At 41.8% G+C, this 18,496-nt stretch overlaps 1 protein-coding gene across 7 annotated transcripts in view; it reads right to left on the reverse strand.

The window, feature by feature from the left end:
- Nucleotides 1-18,076, reverse strand: part of slc25a47b (solute carrier family 25 member 47b) — a 29,617-nt gene extending 11,541 nt beyond the window's left edge. For 4 of the 7 annotated variants that reach the window (XM_048599671.1, XM_048599673.1, XM_048599669.1 and 1 more), the window contains exon 1: nucleotides 17,002-17,272. In XM_048599671.1, the coding sequence (XP_048455628.1) occupies nucleotides 17,002-17,038 (37 nt within the window). In that variant the 5' untranslated portion in view covers nucleotides 17,039-17,272. Of the gene's footprint in view, nucleotides 1-3,744; nucleotides 3,759-17,001; nucleotides 17,273-17,308; nucleotides 17,396-17,958 lie in introns of those variants that run through there. The other 3 variants (XM_048599666.1, XM_048599670.1, XM_048599668.1) reach the window with 3 other exon arrangements.
- Nucleotides 18,077-18,496: the final 420 nt, after the last annotated feature.

The raw sequence follows: 18,496 nt of genomic DNA on the forward strand, positions 1-18,496 counted from the left end.
GCAGCATCTGTGAAGGAGAAAACAGTTAACGTTTCAGAGGAAGGGTCACCGGACCCGAAACGTTAACTCTGTTTTCTCCTTCACAGATGCTGCCAGACCTGCTGAGCTTTTCCAGCAACTTTGTTTTTGTTCCTGATTTACAGCATCCGCAGTTTCTTTGGTTTTTATTTTTGTTTTCAAAGAGTTTGCTTCTTTAGCTTGGTATAGATACTATCTTACCAAACACTAAATAATTTATTTTATTCACTCCTGGGACGTGGGTATCGTTGGCTGGGCTCTCATTCATCATCCATCCCTAGCTGCATCCTATTTGCCCTTGAAGTGGTGGTGAGCTGCCTTTCTGAACTGCTGCAATCCATTTGGTGTAGCTGCACCCATAATACCATTAGGGAGGGAGTTCCAGGATTTTGAGCCAGCAACACTAATGAAACAGGGACATATTTCAAAGTCAGGATGGTGAGGGGCTTGGAGGGGAACTTGAAGGTAAGCATTCTCATATCTGCTGCACTTGTACTTCTATATCAGAGTGGTTGAGAGTTTGGAAAGTGCTGTCTAAGGAACATTGATGAATTTCTACAGTGAATCTCTCACTGCACCGGACGAAAGGGCTGAGCTCTGAAAGCTTGTGATTTCAAATAAACCTGTCAGGCTATAACCTGGTATCATGTGATTTCTGACGTTGTCCACCCCAGTCCTACACCTGCACCTCCACATCGTACAGTGAATCTTGAACATGACATACACTGCGCTAATGTGTGAAGACAGGAAACAAAACGAATACTTGTACACAAAAGTGTCAGTAGTGCACATTTGTAACAAGTCCCCAGGATGTCATTCGAACCAAAGGGGTTAGGAAGGCATCAGGAATGATTTAACATCAAGATTGGCAAATTTGCCCATCTTAGGATCATTTTAGGTGATTCAGCTAAAATCCACCTGTTAGATGATCAATTGTTTCATACATTATTCCACAGGTTTCACTTCTTTAGTCCATCAAGGACCCATTTCAAACAGACATCCGTGCTAGATAGGACATTTTCTAATTTGAAACCATGTCCTTTGTTCTACTCTTATTTTAAAAGGAATTTAAAGTTTAACAAATTACTAAATTTAAATTTACATTTTAATTTAACTTATCATATACTAATACAAGAACACCTCTCAAACCTCTTTTTAAGGCTTAAAAGCTCCATTATCTCCTCACATCTCACATCTCTAACCTCAGGCACCAAGCACCACTGTTCAAGGCTGAATTTTCCCTTCATATTTCTCAAACTTCTATCCACCTCATTCAGTTGTGTGGGACTGCATTCACATGATCCATTCATAGCCAGAGAACCACAACAATTGTTTCACTTTCCACTCCTGCACCGTCACCTCTGGCTCCCCCAGATTTATTCTGGACCCCCTCCTATTTGCCTTCTTGCTGCCACTTGGCATCAAAAAAATCGTACATTTCTGCACATATGTTGATGTCACACAACTAAGTTGTCAAATAGTCAATTGCTGGTACTTTGAAAGAGCAGAAACTTCCTTCAGCTATATAATTAGGAATATCAAACCTTTTGAATCCCGTGATAATTTCCATTACCTACTGACTCCACTCCTCTCCCTGGCAACTGCCTGATTTGAACCAGACTATTTGTAAGCTTGGTGCCAAACTTGACCCCAAAACGAACATCCAACCATGTATCCACACCGTCATGGAGATCACCTACCTGCATCTTTGTAAGTTGCCTGTCTCTGCCCGATCTCAAGTCATTTGTTGGCAAAACCTCATCCATGCCAATGTTATCTCTAGGTTTGACTATTTTGCATACTCCTAGCCAGCCTATTGCATTCTACCCTCTGTAAAACTTGATGTCATCTAAAGCTCTGCTGCTGTCCTTATCTTCAGTAAATCCTGAACATCCTTCACCCTGCTGTGTGTTGACCATACTGGCTTCTGATATTATGGCACTTTATACAGCACGATTTTAAAATTTTCATTTGTCCAAGAGCATGCATAGCCTTGCAAGCCCCCACCCTCCCACTCATCTCAGATCAGCCCCAGCCCCTCAGCCCTCCATGCACTCATCCGAGTCTGGCCTCCTGAGCACCCCACTTTTAGTTGCTCCATTGTTGGTGCCTTTATTCTCAGTTGCCTGGACTGTAAGATCCAGGATTCCTTCCCAAAACATTTAGGATTGCTCTCTCTTTCCTCCTCCAAAATGCATGTTTAATCCAGCTTTTGGTCATCTGCTGTCATTTCCGTGATTACATGTCTCTTTTTTAAAAAATAGTTTATGAAGTACCTTAAGATGCTTTATTATGTTAAAGGCACTGTATAAATATAGTTGATGTTTTTAAAACAGTCCATGGCTTTGTTTTTCCTCTACCTCAGCAATACCCTCTAAACCACTAAGATATTGCCATCCTCCAATTTTGCCTCACCCAACTTTAAGTGGAATGCCATGAGCTGATATAACTTTAAACTCTGGAATTTCCTCCTTAAACCTCTCTGCCTCTCAGAAAGTACAAAACAAGAGAAGTGGTATGAAATTCATACACTTAAGCCTGTTCTATGTTTAATGAAGTCAAAGCTGATCTTCTACCCCTAACATCTTGATGCCCTTAGCAACATTTGTAAATCTTGCACTTGAATATCAACAACTGAACATCTACAGGTCGCTCTGGTAGAGAATTCCAAAGATTCACAAAAGCTTTCACCAAAGTAATCTCTCATCACAGTCGTAAACAGTCAACCAATTCCACTGTCTTTCCCCATTTAATACCCCTACAAAAGTAGATCAATTTGCAAGCCCCTTTTTTTCAAAAACAAAAGTCCATTTAATAAGAAAAAAAAAAAATCAGAAAAAAATCTAATTTATATAATGCCCATCAGCATTTTTCAAGCAAAAAGATTACTCTGGGTTTCCCAGAGTCATCAACAGAAAAGCCAAATTTACTCACTTTCTTTACAAAGCCACAACTAATAATGCAACACAAAATATACTTTTAAAGAAAAACAAAGCTAAACCATAATATTATTACCCATGCCTATGGATACTATTCATTCTGGTGCCCATCAATTTCAGAAGGTCAACATGGATAGGCTTTAAAACAGAAGAGGTTTCAGGTAAAGCGAGATAAAGAAAATAGGAAATGGAGGACAGAGAACTGTGTAGAGATTTTGGATAAAGACAAGGACATAGAAAGGGGAAGATATTTGTACATGGACTCTGTTAAACTAAGGACCAAGCAAATACTGGTTATTTAAAAAATCTCTAACTGAATGTGAAAAGCATTCACAGTAAGTCAGATGAATTAACAGCACAAATAAAAATAAAATTATTTAGGTCCGCTTTCATTACAGAGACAGTTATGAGGTAGCCAAGACTAGGCAATAAAAATCCATGTACATAATATTTCAAAAAGACAGGCAGAACAGAAATGGTATCAGCCCAAATGGTCAAGGATAATGCAACTTAGTTACAGTACAGTGATTGGCAGGACATTGGAGTGAGGAGGATGCTTGCCACAGAATCCACAGAGAGAGAGAGAGAAAAAAGGCGGAGAGTTCGTGAGACACTATGAGATGGGCTGAAGTTGGTGATTGGTAAGAGAGTTGTGGAAAAGAGAAAATAACAGGCTAAGGGAGAGATAACTTTTTTTTAAATCCAAGATTCATATTCAATATCAGTCAGTTGATAGTCTGTGATCAATGAGGTTGCTTGCTTTCTTGAATTTTCTTCTTGCTCTTACGTCTTCAGTCTTGTCATTCAATTTACTTTAAAACCAGCCACATCTTGGTGAAGCAGGACTTGCTATTAAGTGGAGTCCAGTGCACTGTCTTCCCAGCTGTTGAGGTGAAAATGAACAAACACAGCGGTCAGAAAGGATTTTGACTCAACTCTGGAAGTAGAATCAGTGGCAAAGGTCAAAAAAATACTAATGGTAGTAGTTTGTTGGCTCTGGAACAGTAGTTATACCAGTATACAAATCACTAAGGGAGAAAAAATTGGAGTTTGATGCAAAGATGACATAATTGAGACAGACTTTAATCTTCATACTGAACAGACAGACTAACTTGGCAAAATGAATCTGAAAGATAAGTTTATAGAATGTTTTTGTTATTTCCTGTAACAAAATGTATGGAATCAACTCAGGTCAAAAACTGTTTGAGATCTAATGGCAGCATTAAGGCAACATTAATTAGTGCTTCCATAGTAAAAGATCTACTATGGGAAAAACAACATAATAGAACTAAAATCCAGACTACAGTAAAAGCAAAATACTGTGGATGCTGGAGATCTGAAATAAAAACAAAGTGCTGGTGCTGGAGAAACTCAATTCTGGCAGGACCTATGAAGAGAGAAACAATTAACATTTCAATTCCTATAGATCATCTTTGGAACTGTAGGCGAGTGTAAAATTATGGTTTTTATACGTTGACAAAGTGGGAGAAAGAACAAATGGAACAGATGAACAGGGTGCCTACAGTAAAAGACGAAGCAAACCCCTGTACAAAACTGCAGAGGAGAACAAGTCAGGGGCGAAGAACAGGATGCCACCCCACACCCAAGGTATTTTCTGCTGCTGATGCCGTTTCAATGTCGTGTCTGTTCTGTGTGCACGTATGCAGTGAGCACTCTGCTCACGATGAAATGATTTAGAGGGTCCGGAACCATGTGCGTGCTCATTTCTGAGTGATCATGCAGGTGCTACATACTGGACCCAAACAAGAATGCTAAACAAGCAATGTCAATAAAACGATGGGGACAACTGACTAAAGTTAATTGGGCAAGTATGCCAGTAAATATTTCCCACTGTTTATTTAAAACAATTCAAAATGTTCAAAAAAATACATTTTGTTAAAAAAAAGTCGGGAAGAAACACCTGTCCATGGATTAATAAAGAGACTGAAAACAGTGTAACATTAAATGAAAAGGCTCAATGTTGCAAAGAATAGTTAATGAGCCCAAGGTTGACAGTTTTAGAAATCCAAAAGGGCAACTAAAAATGTGATTAAAATGGGAAAAAATTATGACAATAAATTAACTAATAAAATAAGTAACTCAACAAGTATTTTTATAAATAAAAATGAGGAAACTTACCAAAGCAAATGTTGATTCCCTTAGAGACATAAGCAAGAGAAAGGAACAGGCGAAATGTTCATAGGGAATGAGGAAATAACAGAGACAGAGGAATAGCAAGAACTGCAGATGCTGGAGTTAGAGACAACACAGTATAGAAACAGGCCAGGCAACATCAGAAGAGCAGGAAAGTTGACGTTTCAGGTTGGAACTCTTCTTCAGAAATGGGGAGAAGGAAGGGAGCTGAGAAATAAATAGAGAGGAGGGGTGGGGCTGGAGAAGGTAGGTGGGATGGTGATAGGTGAGTGCAGGTACGGAGTGGTGGGGATTGGTCAATGGGTTGGGTGGGATGGATAGGTGGGAGAGAAGATGGACAGGTTGTGTCAGGTCAAGGAGGTGGGGATGAGGCCGGGGGAGGGAGAGATTTTAAAACTGGTGAATTCCATGTTTAGGCCATCGGGCTGTAGGCTCCGGTTTACGGGTGGCGTCATTGTGACACTGGAGGAGGCCCAGGATAGACATGTCACCCAGGGGGTGGGGGTGGGGGGTTAAAATGGTTGGCGACCAGAAGGTGTTGTTGTTTGTCACGAACAGACATCAGATGCCCTATGAGATGGTCTCCAAGTCTACACTTGGTCTCACTGACATAGAGGAGGTCATATCGGGAGCAGCGGATACAGTAGACCAAGTTGATGGACGTGCAGGTGAACCTGTCTGATATGGAAGGTTTGTTTTGTTCCTTGAATGGAGGTGTAGGGGCAGGTGAAGCACTTCCTATGGTTCAGGGAAAGGTGGGGTTAGTGGGGAGGGTGGAGCAGACGAGGGAGACGTGATATGTAAGGACAAGGGCTGTCTTTATTTTTGTTGGGAGGAGGGGAGGTGAGGACAGAAGTGCAGTTGGAGTGTATTTTCGATCATCGGGGAGGTGGGAAAAGAGAATTACAGTTCTTGAAATAGGAGGACATCTGGGATGTTCAGGAGTGGAACGACCCATCTTGGGTGCAGATGCGGCAGGGGCGGAGGAATTGGGAGTACGGGATCGCATTCCTGCAGGAAGGTGGGTGAGAGGAGGTGTAGTCCAGGTAGCTGTGGGAGACAGTGGGCTTGAAATAGACGTCAGTTTCAAGGCGGTCACCAGAGATGGAGATGGAGAGGTCCAGGAAGGAGAGGGAGGTATTGGTGATGGTCCAGGTGAATTTGAGGTTGGGGTGAAACGTGTTAGTAAAATTTATGAACTGTTCAAACTCCTCGTGGGAGCACAAGGCAGTCATCGATGTAGCGCAGGAAGAGGTGAGGAATAGTGCCAGTGTAACAGCGTAAAACATTTGAGTCTGCTTTCATCGTGGAAGGTTGTTGTAATGTAGGAAATGTGGCACTTAATTTTCACTCAGCAAACTCCCACAATATATGATGAGATAATTATATTTCTGTTATGCTAATTAAGGAATAAATATTGGCCAGGACAATGGCAGTAAATCCCCTGCTCTTCTCTGAAATAGTGCCATGGAATTGTTAACATTTATCCAAACAAGAAAATGGGGCCTTGTCCTAACATCTCATCCAAAAATGACACCTCTAACTGTACAATGCCCCATCAACACAGCTCTGAAGTAGAAGCTTTGTTTTTTTATATTGAAACTTTGAAGCAGGACTTAGAGTCATAGAGTCAGAGCAACACGGCATGGGAACAGACCCCTCGGTCCAACCAGTCCGTGCTGAACATAAACTCAAACTGAACTAGTCTCACCTGCCCGCTCCTGGCCCATATCCTTCCAAACCATTCCTATTTATGTGTCCATCCATATGTCTCTCAAACATGGTAATTTTACCTGCATCCACTACTTCATTCCACATGCGAACCACCCTCTAAAAAATTTGCCTCACTTTTTTTTTTATATCTTTTTCATCTCACCTTAAAAATGTGTCCCCTAGTCTTGAAATTCTCCATCTTAGGGAAAAGACAACTACCATCAACTCTATATATACACCTCTAATTATTTTAGAAACTTCTAACAGGTCACCTCTCAACCTCCTATGCTCCAGTGAAAAAAGTCCCAGCCTATCCAGCCTTTCCTTATAACTCAAACCTTCCAAAACCAGAAACATCTTGGTAAATCTCTTCTGAACCCCCTCCAGCTTGATAATCTCCTTCCTCTAACTGGGCAACCAGAACTGGACACAATATTCCAGAAGACGCCGCAATGTCCTGTACAACCTCAATATAAAGTCCCAACTTCTATACTCAAAAGGACTGAGCAATGAAGGCAAGCGTGCCAAATGCCTTTTAACCATCCTGACTATATGTGCCGCAAACTTTAAAGATTTAAGTACCTGCATCCCTAGGTCCCTCTGTTCTACAACACTACACAAGGCTCTACCATTAATTGTATAAGCCCTACCCTTGTTTGTTTTACCAAAATGCAATACCTTGCATTTATCCAGATTGAATTCCATTGCCATTTTTCAGCCCATTGACCCATTTGATCAAGATCCCTTTGTAATCTTAGAAAACCTTCCTCACCTGTCTACGACGACACCAAAATTGGTGTCATTTGCAAGCTAAATAACCATGCCTTCTGTATTCTCATCCAAATCATTTATATCAATGACAAATAATAGAGGACCCAGAACTGATCCCTGCGGAACACCACTGGTCACAGGCCTCCGGTCCGAAAAGCAACCCTCCACCATTACTCTGTCTCCTGCCGTTAAGCCAATTATGTATACGATTGGCGAGCTCACCCTGAATCCCGTGTGACCTAACTTTACTAATTAGTCTACTATGCAGAACCTTGTCAACCTTACTAAAGTCCAAATAAATGACGTCTTCTGCTCTTGAACTCAGAATGTATAGTTCAAAAATGAATGTCCCAACAACTGAGCCACTCCTAACTTTTCGGGACTAAAAAGTGAGAAATAACTTAAAAAGTAAAATAAATTACTAAACATAAATGAAATAATGTATAAATTCAAATTAGACAATACTCACCAGTCGCTTTTTAAGCAGCCCTTCAGGTTCAAGGCGATTTGCTTCCACTTCAGTTTGATAGATACAGAGTTGGCTGTTAAGTCCGAGGAGTGATTTCCCATCTGAAGGATAGGTGTTGCTTGGATGGTCAGTTAGATGAGTTGGAGGTTTCTGCACTCACGTGCATTTTGCTGCCCTGGCTTTGCCTCCGCATTTTCTGAAGAATGTCCTTGTCTTCCTAAATCAGTCTTATCCCATGGTTTATGACAAGGCAGTCACGTTTGACAAATTTGCTACCGTTCTTTGAGGATATAACAAGCGGAGACGATAAAGAGAAAATTTGCAGATGTAGTGTAGTTAGATTTCCAGAAGGCAATTGATAAAATGCCACACAGAGGGTTATTAGACAAGATGGAAGCTCATGATATTGCGGTAATGTATTAGCATGGATTGAGGATTTGTTAACACATGATGGACAGTCAGAATTAATAGGTCTCCTTTGGGTTGGAAAAACCTAACTAACGGAGCGCTGCGAGGTCCAGTTCTAGGGCCTTAGTTACTTACCATCTATATTAATGACTTGGATGAGGGGGCAAAGTGTAATGTATTCTTCATTGTTGGCTGAGGCTTGTGGAGTTTAAAAATAGGGAAGCCTTGTTACAACCGTACAGGGTATTAATGAGGCCACACCTGGAATACTGTGTACAGCTTCGGTGTCTCTGTAGTTAGGAAAGTATGTACTGGCATTAGAGGCTGTTCAAAAGAGATTCACTAGGTTGATTCTTAGGATAAAGGAACTGACTTATCAAAAATGGCTAACCAGGTTCGACTTTTATTTATTGGAGTTTAGAAGAAGGAGAAGGAGGAGGTGATCTTATTGAAGTATACAAAAGATTCAGAGGAGGCTTGACAGAGTAGATATTGAGAAGATGTTTCCACTAGTGGTGGAATCTCAAACTAGGGGGACATAGTTACAGAATAAAGGGGACATCATTTAAAACAGAGATGCAAAGGAATTTCTGTTCCATGAATGTAATGAATATCTGGAATTCTCTACCCCAGAGAGTGTGTTTTGGAGGTAGATCACTGAAAATATTTAAAGAGGAGGTAGATCGATTTTTGAAATATCAGAGAGTCGACAGAGGATAATGATATATAAAAAAGAGTGGAGGCCTGCGGTAAATTGACCAGGATTTTGTTGAATGACCAGCAGACCTGAAGAGCTAATGGCCCATTCCTGCCCCTATTTTTAATATTACGAATTGGTCACTACTAATCAGTGGAGATATTTCAGGGATTTAATGTTTTAGCGAAGATCTAGCTCAGGTTGTGGTTGGTTTGTCGAACTGACTGGTTTTCATGTAGGCAACATCTTCAGTGATGTCTAGCCGCTGTTGTTCTGAAATTTATGGGGTCCAGTCTGTCATGGTGGGTAGTTCTGTTTTCGGTTTAGCCCCGTAGCACTGGGTATGGGGCCTTTTTAACGTTTGTTTATGGCACTAATGGCTGAAACTAGGCTTCCAGGAATTCTTATGCTTGTCTTTGTTTTGCTTGACTTAGTACTGTCATGTTGTCCCAGTTAAACTGACGTCTGAAGATTTCTGAAGAAGGGTCCTGACCCGAAACATCAGCTTTCCTGCTCCTCTGATGCTGCCTGACCTGCTGTGTTCCTCCTGCTCCACTCTGTTATCTCCGACTCCAGCATCGGCAGTTCTTACTATCTCTAAACTGATGTCCTTCTTTGTTGGAGTGTATAGAAATCAGGGCAAGTTGATTGTGCCATTTTGCTGCGAGTTGGTGTTCATGTATTCTGGTGGCAAGTTTCCTGCCCCTCTGTCCTATTAATTGCTTCTCACATTGCTGCATGGTATTTTATCCTGCGCATCGTGGGTATGGGGTCTTTCGTCTTTGAGAGTAGCTAGCAAAGTGTGGCTGTTGGTTTGTGTGCTATCATTATTCCAAGAGGTCGTAGGAGTCTTGTAGTCAGTTCCGATATGTTTCTAATATACGGTAGGGTGGCCAGTGTGTTGGGGCAAGTGTCTTCTTGGTGTCGTTTATTTGCCAGGCATTGGCGAAAGAAGCTGTTGGGAGACCCATTGTTTGCAAAGACTTTGTATAGATGTTCTTCTTCATCTTTGCATAGCTCCAGGGTGTTATCACTTGTTTAAAGAATGTCTTGACACAGCTCTGTTTGTAGATGTTGGAGTGGTTACAGTTGTAATTCAAGATTTGGCCTGTGCATGTCATTTTTCTATATACACTGTGAAGGAATTCACCGTTGGTCATTTGCTCCACCATTTACGTTTCGAAACAGGAGTTCATTGTTGTTCCTCTCCCCTGGTAAACTGGATCCTGGTGAATATGCTGTTAATAAGGTGGTTTGTTTCTTCTAACTTTGCTCGTTTAATGATCACAAAAGTATCATCCACGTACCTGACCCATAGTTTAAGCTGGACCTGAGGGAGGGCTGTGTGTTCAAGTCTTTGCACAACTGCTTCTGCTATGAGACCCAAGATTATTTATTCATATACCTGGCTGTTAAAAACAAAGTGCGTGGTAAGGCACAGGTCTAGTAATTTTAGCATATTGTCCTTGCTGATGGTTTCATTGGAGGCCTGTGTTTTCGGATTGTCTAGTAGTGCGGCCAGCATCTCCTTTGCTAGTGTCATGTCGATAGAGGTGACTAGTACTGCATCGAAGGAGATCATTATTTCATCATTGTCAATTTTTATGTTTCTGATGTTACTCAGGAATTCCATTACAGAGTGTATGGAGTGATTTGATTTGTTGGGAATGTACTTTAGTCTATCATAGAATCTCTATAGTGTGGAAACAGGCTCTTTGTCCCAACAAGTCCACACCGACCCTCAGAGCATCCCACCCAGACCCATCCCCCTATAACCCACCTAATCTACACCTCCTTGAACACAATGGGCAATATAGCATGGCCAATCCAACTAACCTGGACATCTTTGGACTATGGGAGGAAACTCATGCAGACATGTGGAGAATGTGCAAACCCCACACAGACAGTCGCCTAAGGGTGGAATCAAACCCCAGTCCCTGGTGAGGCAGCAGTGCTAACCGCTGAACTACCGGTCTATGTTGCGGCTCCTTGGCTAGCCTGTGTGTCGGTGTGCCCGGTAGGGAAACTATGGGTCTGAGGGCGATGTCCGGTTTGGGCACCATGGGTAGTCCGTAGAATCAGGAGGTGTTTGAACTATCGGGTTTCACTTTTAGTAAGTCTGTTCTTGTTATTTGGCCTGTTCACTGTAATTTCTTTAGTGTGTTTTTGTTTTTTTTTCTTTATTCATTCACAGGATGAGGGCATCGCTGGCTAGGCAGTGTTTATTGCCATTCCTAATTGCCCAGAGGGCAGTTAAGAGTCAACCACATTGCTATGGTTCTGGAGTCACATGTAGGCCAGACCAGGCAAGGATGGCAGTCTCCTTCCCTAAAAGGACATTAGTGAACCAGATGGGTTTTTCCTGACAATCGACAATAGATTCTTAATTCCAGATATTTATTGAATCCTAATTCCACCATCTGCCATGGTAGGATTTGAACCTGGGTCCCCAGATTAACAGTCCAGCAATAATACCACTAGGCCATCACCTCCTCACCTAGTGAATAGGTGATCCTGTTCTCTAATTGTGGCATGGGGCCCGATTCCCTCTGTTGGTGTGTTGGTATCTGCAAGTAGTTGTGTGCTTTTTCAACGTAGTCCAATTTATTCATTACAACTGTCAATCAGCCTTTGTCTGCAGATAAGGTTATGATGTTCCTGTCCCACTTGAGTCCTTTGAGGGTTTTTCTTTCTGATGTGTTTAGTGTGTTTTACTGGCTTCTCCTGTTCAGGTTAGGGACTATGGTCTGTCAGATGGCTGTTGTGTTTCGTCTGTGAGTCCATTAGATTTCGGTGTAGCCTCGAGCACAGCCAGGAACTCCATTTTGTTCACGACCTTGTAGTTAGAGTTAAGTCCCTGTATCAAGACAGCCTTCTCGGTGTGTATTAATTGTTTGCCTGATGGATTTCTTATCCTGGTCCTTGGTCTGCATCAGTTTTCCCCGTAGTGTGAGTCTCTTTTTAGTTCTGGTCCTTTTTTGCTTAACGCTGATGGCTTGTTCAAGAGTTGAGGTCCACTGTTGGTTGGCCAAGTTCAAGTATAAAGATTTTTGGCACAAAATTTCTCGTTCAAACACCCCTCAATTCTAAGGGTTACATGCACAAACCGGACATCCCCGTCAGACCCATAATTTCCCTACCGGGGCACACCGACACACAGGCCAGCCAAGGAGCCGCAACTGAAGCACCTTATCAATGGAGCAACTCACTCCATACAGGAATTCCTGAATAACATCAGGAGCATAAAAATCGACAAGATGAAATAATGGTCTCCTTCAATGCAGCACTATTCACCTCTATCGACATGACACTAGCAAAGGGGACACTGGCCACACTACTAGACAATCCGAAAACACAGGCCTCCAATGAAACCATCAGCAAGGGCAATATGCTGAAATTACTAACCACACACTATGTCTTTAACAGCCAGGTATATGAACAAATTAATGGGATACCCATGGGTTCACCCATCTCAGGTCTCGTACCGGAAGCTGTTGTGCAAAGACTGGAACGCACAGCCCTCCCTCAGATCCAGCCTAAACTATGGATCAGGTATGTGGACGATACTTTTGTGATCATTAAACGAGCAAAGTTAGAAGAAACACACCACCTTATTAACAGCATATTCACTGGGATCAAGTTCACCAGGGGAGGGGAACAACAATCAACTCTTGTTTCTAAACGTAAATGGTGGAACAAACGACCAACGGTGAATTCCTTCACAGTGTATATGGAAAGACTACACACACAGACCAAATCCTGAATTACAACAGTAACCACTACAACATCTACAAACAGAGCTGAGTCAAGGCTCTCTCTAAACGAGCGATAACACACTGCAACACCCTGGAGCTACGCAAAGATAAAGAGGAACACCTATACAAAGTCTTTGCAAACAATGGGCATCCTAGCAACTTCATCCGCCAATACCTGGCAAATAAACAATACCAAGAAGACACTGTATGCCCCAACACACTGGCCACCCTACCCTAGATTAGAAACGTATCTGAACTGACTACAAGACTCCTACGACCTCTTGAAATAATGATAGCATACAAACCAACAGTCACACTTTGCCAGCTACTCTCAAAGACGAAAGACCCCATACCCACGATGAGCAGGACAAATGTGATGTACAAAATACCATGCAGCAACTGCGAGAAACACTACATAGGACAGACGGGCAGGAAACTCGCCACCAGGATAAGTGAACAGTATCTCGCAGCAAAACCGATCAACTCTCCCTGATTTCAATGCACTCCAACAAAGAAGGACATCAGTTTTACTGGGACAATGTAACAGTACTAGGACAAGTAAAACAAAGACAAGCACAAGAATTCCTGGAAACCTGGTTTTCAACTCCATCTACAGCCCACTACGGAGCAAAACCAGAAACAGAATTACCCCCCCTGACAGACTGGACCATATAAATTCAGAATGGAACAGAACAACAGCACTTGAATGGAGGTTAGATAGCACTGAAAATGTCACCAAAGAGGGGGATGAAATGTTTGCACGAAAACCAGTCAGCTCGGTGAATCACCAACAACTCCATAGTTCAGGGATGCTTTGAGGACTGCTCTAAACTGAATTGGTGGAGGTGGTTTGACTGATTAGCATCTCAATTCTGAGCACTTTCAATGGCTTTAAAAAGCTTGCCTCCTTCACCTGCTACTGCATTGAATAAGAGCCAGACTTGGGGTTCCAAATGAATCAGAAAATTATACCAATCGGACTACTGAAGGGTAGATACTGAACCATGTATTTCCCACCCAAATAAACCTCAAGAGAAGAAAATAATTTTAATAAGCGCAGTAGTAAATGCTGTGCTGTGCTCGAAGGTTTTGAAATGGCCTGTGCTTCACCTAATGTAAAACTCCACACAGGCACTCCTTTGTGCTCCAAAATTAGTGTGCACTTGACTCAATAAATGGGCATTCTCTTCACAGAAACAAGCAGTCCAGGCTTCAACTTGCTCCTTGCAATATAACCCTGCTCATTTGGATATTCTTCTTGGAAGTAACCGTGCGCTCCCCAAGAGTTCTTCAAAAGTAAAATTTTGAATACTTTGCATGCAATCGAATTCCTTCCTCACTCTCATTTCAGAATGGCATTGATTGGTTGTACTTCAGGACTGTGATCCAATGACAAATGGCAGTGTGGAATGACAGATATTGATGTAAATTGAAACTGAAGATGGACATTGTACAAGACTTAGGAAAAAAAAGTGTTCGTGGAATGTGGGATTTGCTGGCTAGGCAAGCATTCATTGGCCATCCCTAATTGCTGCGGAGAAGGTGGTGCTGAGCTGTAGCCTTGAACTATTGCAGCTCATGGGATCCAGATAGACCCACAGTGCCTGCGAACAACTCTACTTCCTACATGGAGACCCACAGTGCAGCAAGGATGGAGCTACAGAATTTTGACCCAGTGATTATGAAAGAATGATGATAGTTTTAAGTCAGGATTGTCCTTGTCCTTGGAGATAATAGAAAACAAACAGTGCAACTTTGAAATGAAATGACTTAATATAAGAGAACGCAGGCATGAAATGACTTAATATAAGAGAACGCAGGTTGTTGACTTGCTTGCCGAGCTGGCTTGTCCTCGTTCAGACGTTTCATCACCATGTAAGGTGACATCATCAGTGAAGTCTCCGATGAAGCGGTGTTATTCTACACCACTTAGAATTTACACTGTTTGGTCCGTTATGGTGAGTAGTGTCATTTCCGGTTTTGATCTGTATGGGTTCGTACATGGGGTATAATTCTATGTAAAAACCGAAAGAACTGCGGATGCTGTAAATCAGGAACAAAAACAAAGTTGCTGGAAAAGCTCAGCAGGTCTGGCAGCACCTTCACAGGTGCTGCCAGACCTGCTGAGCTTTTCCAGCAACTTTGTTTTTGTTCCTGGTTTACAGTATCCGCAGTTCTTACGGTTTTTATTTAGTATTTAACTCACTGCCACATCTCTTCCAGGCATGCCCACCTTGAAGAAATCCTGCTCCTCTTTCCAACGGGATTTCCGTTCAAATCTTTCTTCTTGTCCACTGTCATTAATTTCACTGTCACTCCTGGTGTTTGACCAAGTATTAGTTAAAATCTGTTTCCACAGCCATATTACATTCCTCAGTGATTGGCTCTGGCTCAGACTCACCCTACATGGATTCCAACTGAAGTTTCATCCCTCATGTTTTGAATCCTCTCAGAGTCACAGATACTTCCAAATCTGTGTGTTTGTTCATTGCATTACAGGTGGAGAACCATGCCTTTAGGCATACATCAAGAACATATTGGAACTGACAAGAAGACTCCTAAGACCACTGGGAATCATTGTGTCCCTCAAGCCCACAGCCACTCTACGACAAACACTCACAAGGATTAAGGACCACATTCCCACACAATGCAGAACCAACGTGGTTTACAAAATACCATTCAAGACTGCCAGAAACGTTGCATCAGACAGACATGAAGGAAACTAGACATCAGAACACATGAACATCAACTAGCAGCAAAATGGCACGACAAACTCTCCTTAATATCGGTACACTCACACCATGAAGGCCATCAGTTTAACTGAGGCAAGGTAACCATAGTAGCCCAAGCCAAACATAGACACGCACAGGAATTCCTAGAGGCATCGTTCTCCACCCGTAATGCAATCGACAAACATATAGAATGAACCCCATATACAAACCCATACAGATCAAAACCGGAAATGACACTACTCACCATAATGGTCCAGACAGTATAAATTCCGAACGGAGTAGAATAACATCACTTCATTGGAGGCTCCACTGATGATGTCACCTAGCATGGTGACGAATCATCTGAACAAGAACAAGCCAGCTCGGCGAGCAAGTCAACAACCTTACCCATAACCCTAGCTACAGATCTTTGCCAAAAGTTTGAATATTGTACAAGACTCTGAAGGGACTCGACAGGGTAGTCGGTGAGAAATTATTGCCCCTGACTGGGGAATCTAGAACATGGGACCAGGTTTTCCAGAATGGTGGCCAAATCATTTAGGACTGCAATAAGGAAAAACTTCTTCAGTCTGAGGGTTGTGAATCTTTGCAATTGAAATCTTCACAGGATTGTGGACTTTCCACGGTCAAAAAAGTTTAACGCAGATAACTTGAATACTGGCTTTGATCACATTGAATAGTAAAGCACTTTATAGGGGTCCTGTATGTTTCTTATTCATATCATCAATGCTAATTAGCAGCAATGATTCTATAGTTATCACTCTTTGAATTCCCTCACACTGATACAACTCCTTAAAGTATCCAACCCTTGGTGATACTGAAGATTTATTTTGAATCCCCACAGCTTTGACCTTAATAAATAACCTTCCAAGTAGAACTTTGGATTCCACACAACCGCAAACCTCTCCCCAGAAGGAATGCATCGATTATGAAAGACGGTTTACACTAACCAAGAAACGTGGCGAGTTAGTTATATATTTTAAAGTGTCCCTGAAATGTGACAAAATCTAGAAACCTCAGACATAAATCATACCCCACAGCTCTTAGTAATGACCTTCTAACACTTTCAACTATGTCTGAATAAACACAAATTCTCAACGACAATTAATTCTAACGTGCGACTTTAAAATTAGTACGTTCTTCACTAACAGAATAATGCTTAACTACATAAGAATAAGCAACATTCACATCAATCCACAAATAAAGCAATGGCAAAAAGCTGGCGGAATTTTCCATTTTTAAAAATAATTTAAAAGCTTGAGTACCATCTGAAACTGACAACTATATGCGTGGAATAAATACTGATCATTTTCAAACACTTTAACAACACATTACCATTTCTTACCTGCAACCCACCCAGCTAAGAAGTCAAGTAAATACATTTTGTGCCAAATGTCACCTTCTTCTGATCAGCAATTGCGAAATGACAGACCTCAGTTTGAGTGCACAACAGCCACAGGAGAAACTAAGACCATGAGTGAACAGGAATAATCCAATTAACTTTAGTTATGTAACACAAGCTGTGAAGATAACAGCAAGGACTGCTCTCCGAACGAAAAAATGCCGAATGCCCCCAAAAGCATTGTGCAATGCCCGACTAACGGCGGAAATAACCGAGTGAGGGCGGAAAGAGCCGAATATGACGGAAATACCCGAATATTGACGAACGCCGGAAATAAACGAGTAACTGTGGGACTCTTCGTCCGGAACGTGGCTGGCGCTCGATAGGATGATTGATGCTGTAGGCGGACAGTAAAATAAATTATGGATGGGGAAATACAATGGTAATAAACCTTAATTGTTAAAGTTAACAATTGTTAATCTAAATTGTAGCATCATAAAGATTAAACATTCACCGAAATATTTTCGGGGAGTTTCCAGTCACAACACATTAAATTACGAGATAACGGAGTATGGAACTTGAGGAACACAGCAGGTCAGACAGCATCAGAGGGGCAGGAAAGTTGTCGGGTCTGGACTCTTAAGAACACCAATTCCAACTCGAAGAACCTGCCCTCCAGGTCTGGGCCCCTTCTGCCCCTAACTGTTGTATCTCGCTTCTCCCTTCGGTTTTTGAGTTCACTTCAGAGACCCTCCATCATAACTGTTTAAAATATTTGGTTCAAAAATGCAACATAAAAACTTATTGTTGGGCGTTGTGATGACTTATTGCCTAGAATTTCAGGGTTTTTTTGCGGGAACTGTAGCTGGGGCGGGGAGAAGAGCAACTGCATTCTGGAAAACGTGCGGCCCTTGTCTAAAGCGTAGCCGGCCTGTTAACAATTTGTTAACAAATACTCACTGAGCACCAGATACCCATCTCTCTTGCAACTTGTCAGTAAACAAATCACCATAGCAGAGGTCCAGGCGTATTCTGCATTCTAACCTGATGTAACAGTGGGATTCACCTGCAATGCGCTATTGTGTACGACTGCGGCAGCTAGAGTGCAATTTGCTCTGAAACATGGCCAAGGCTGATAAGGTTTAGTTTGATAACAATAAACAACTATGCAGTTGGGCAAGTTTTGTACGGTTGTTTGAGATATGTTATTAAAATCAGCGCGATTAATGGGACTGTGTAATGTATACGATTGATGAAAGAATGTTTCTTGGAATTTGACTAAAAAGTCAAAACATTTTTACTAATATTTGACTTATTTATTTTAATGTGATCAAATGTTATATTCGTTATCTGTCGGTAATATAGGGAAAGCAATAGGGATTTTTAAGCATAAGAGATAACAAGGTGTAGAGCTGGATGTACACAGCAGGCCAAGCAGCATCAGAGGAGCCGGAAGGCTGACGTTTCGGGCCTAGACCCTTCTTCAGAATTCTGTTTC

This window comes from Rhincodon typus, chromosome 8 (genome assembly GCF_021869965.1).
Source record: "Rhincodon typus isolate 14 chromosome 8, sRhiTyp1.1, whole genome shotgun sequence".
NCBI classification, from domain to species: domain Eukaryota; kingdom Metazoa; phylum Chordata; class Chondrichthyes; order Orectolobiformes; family Rhincodontidae; genus Rhincodon; species Rhincodon typus.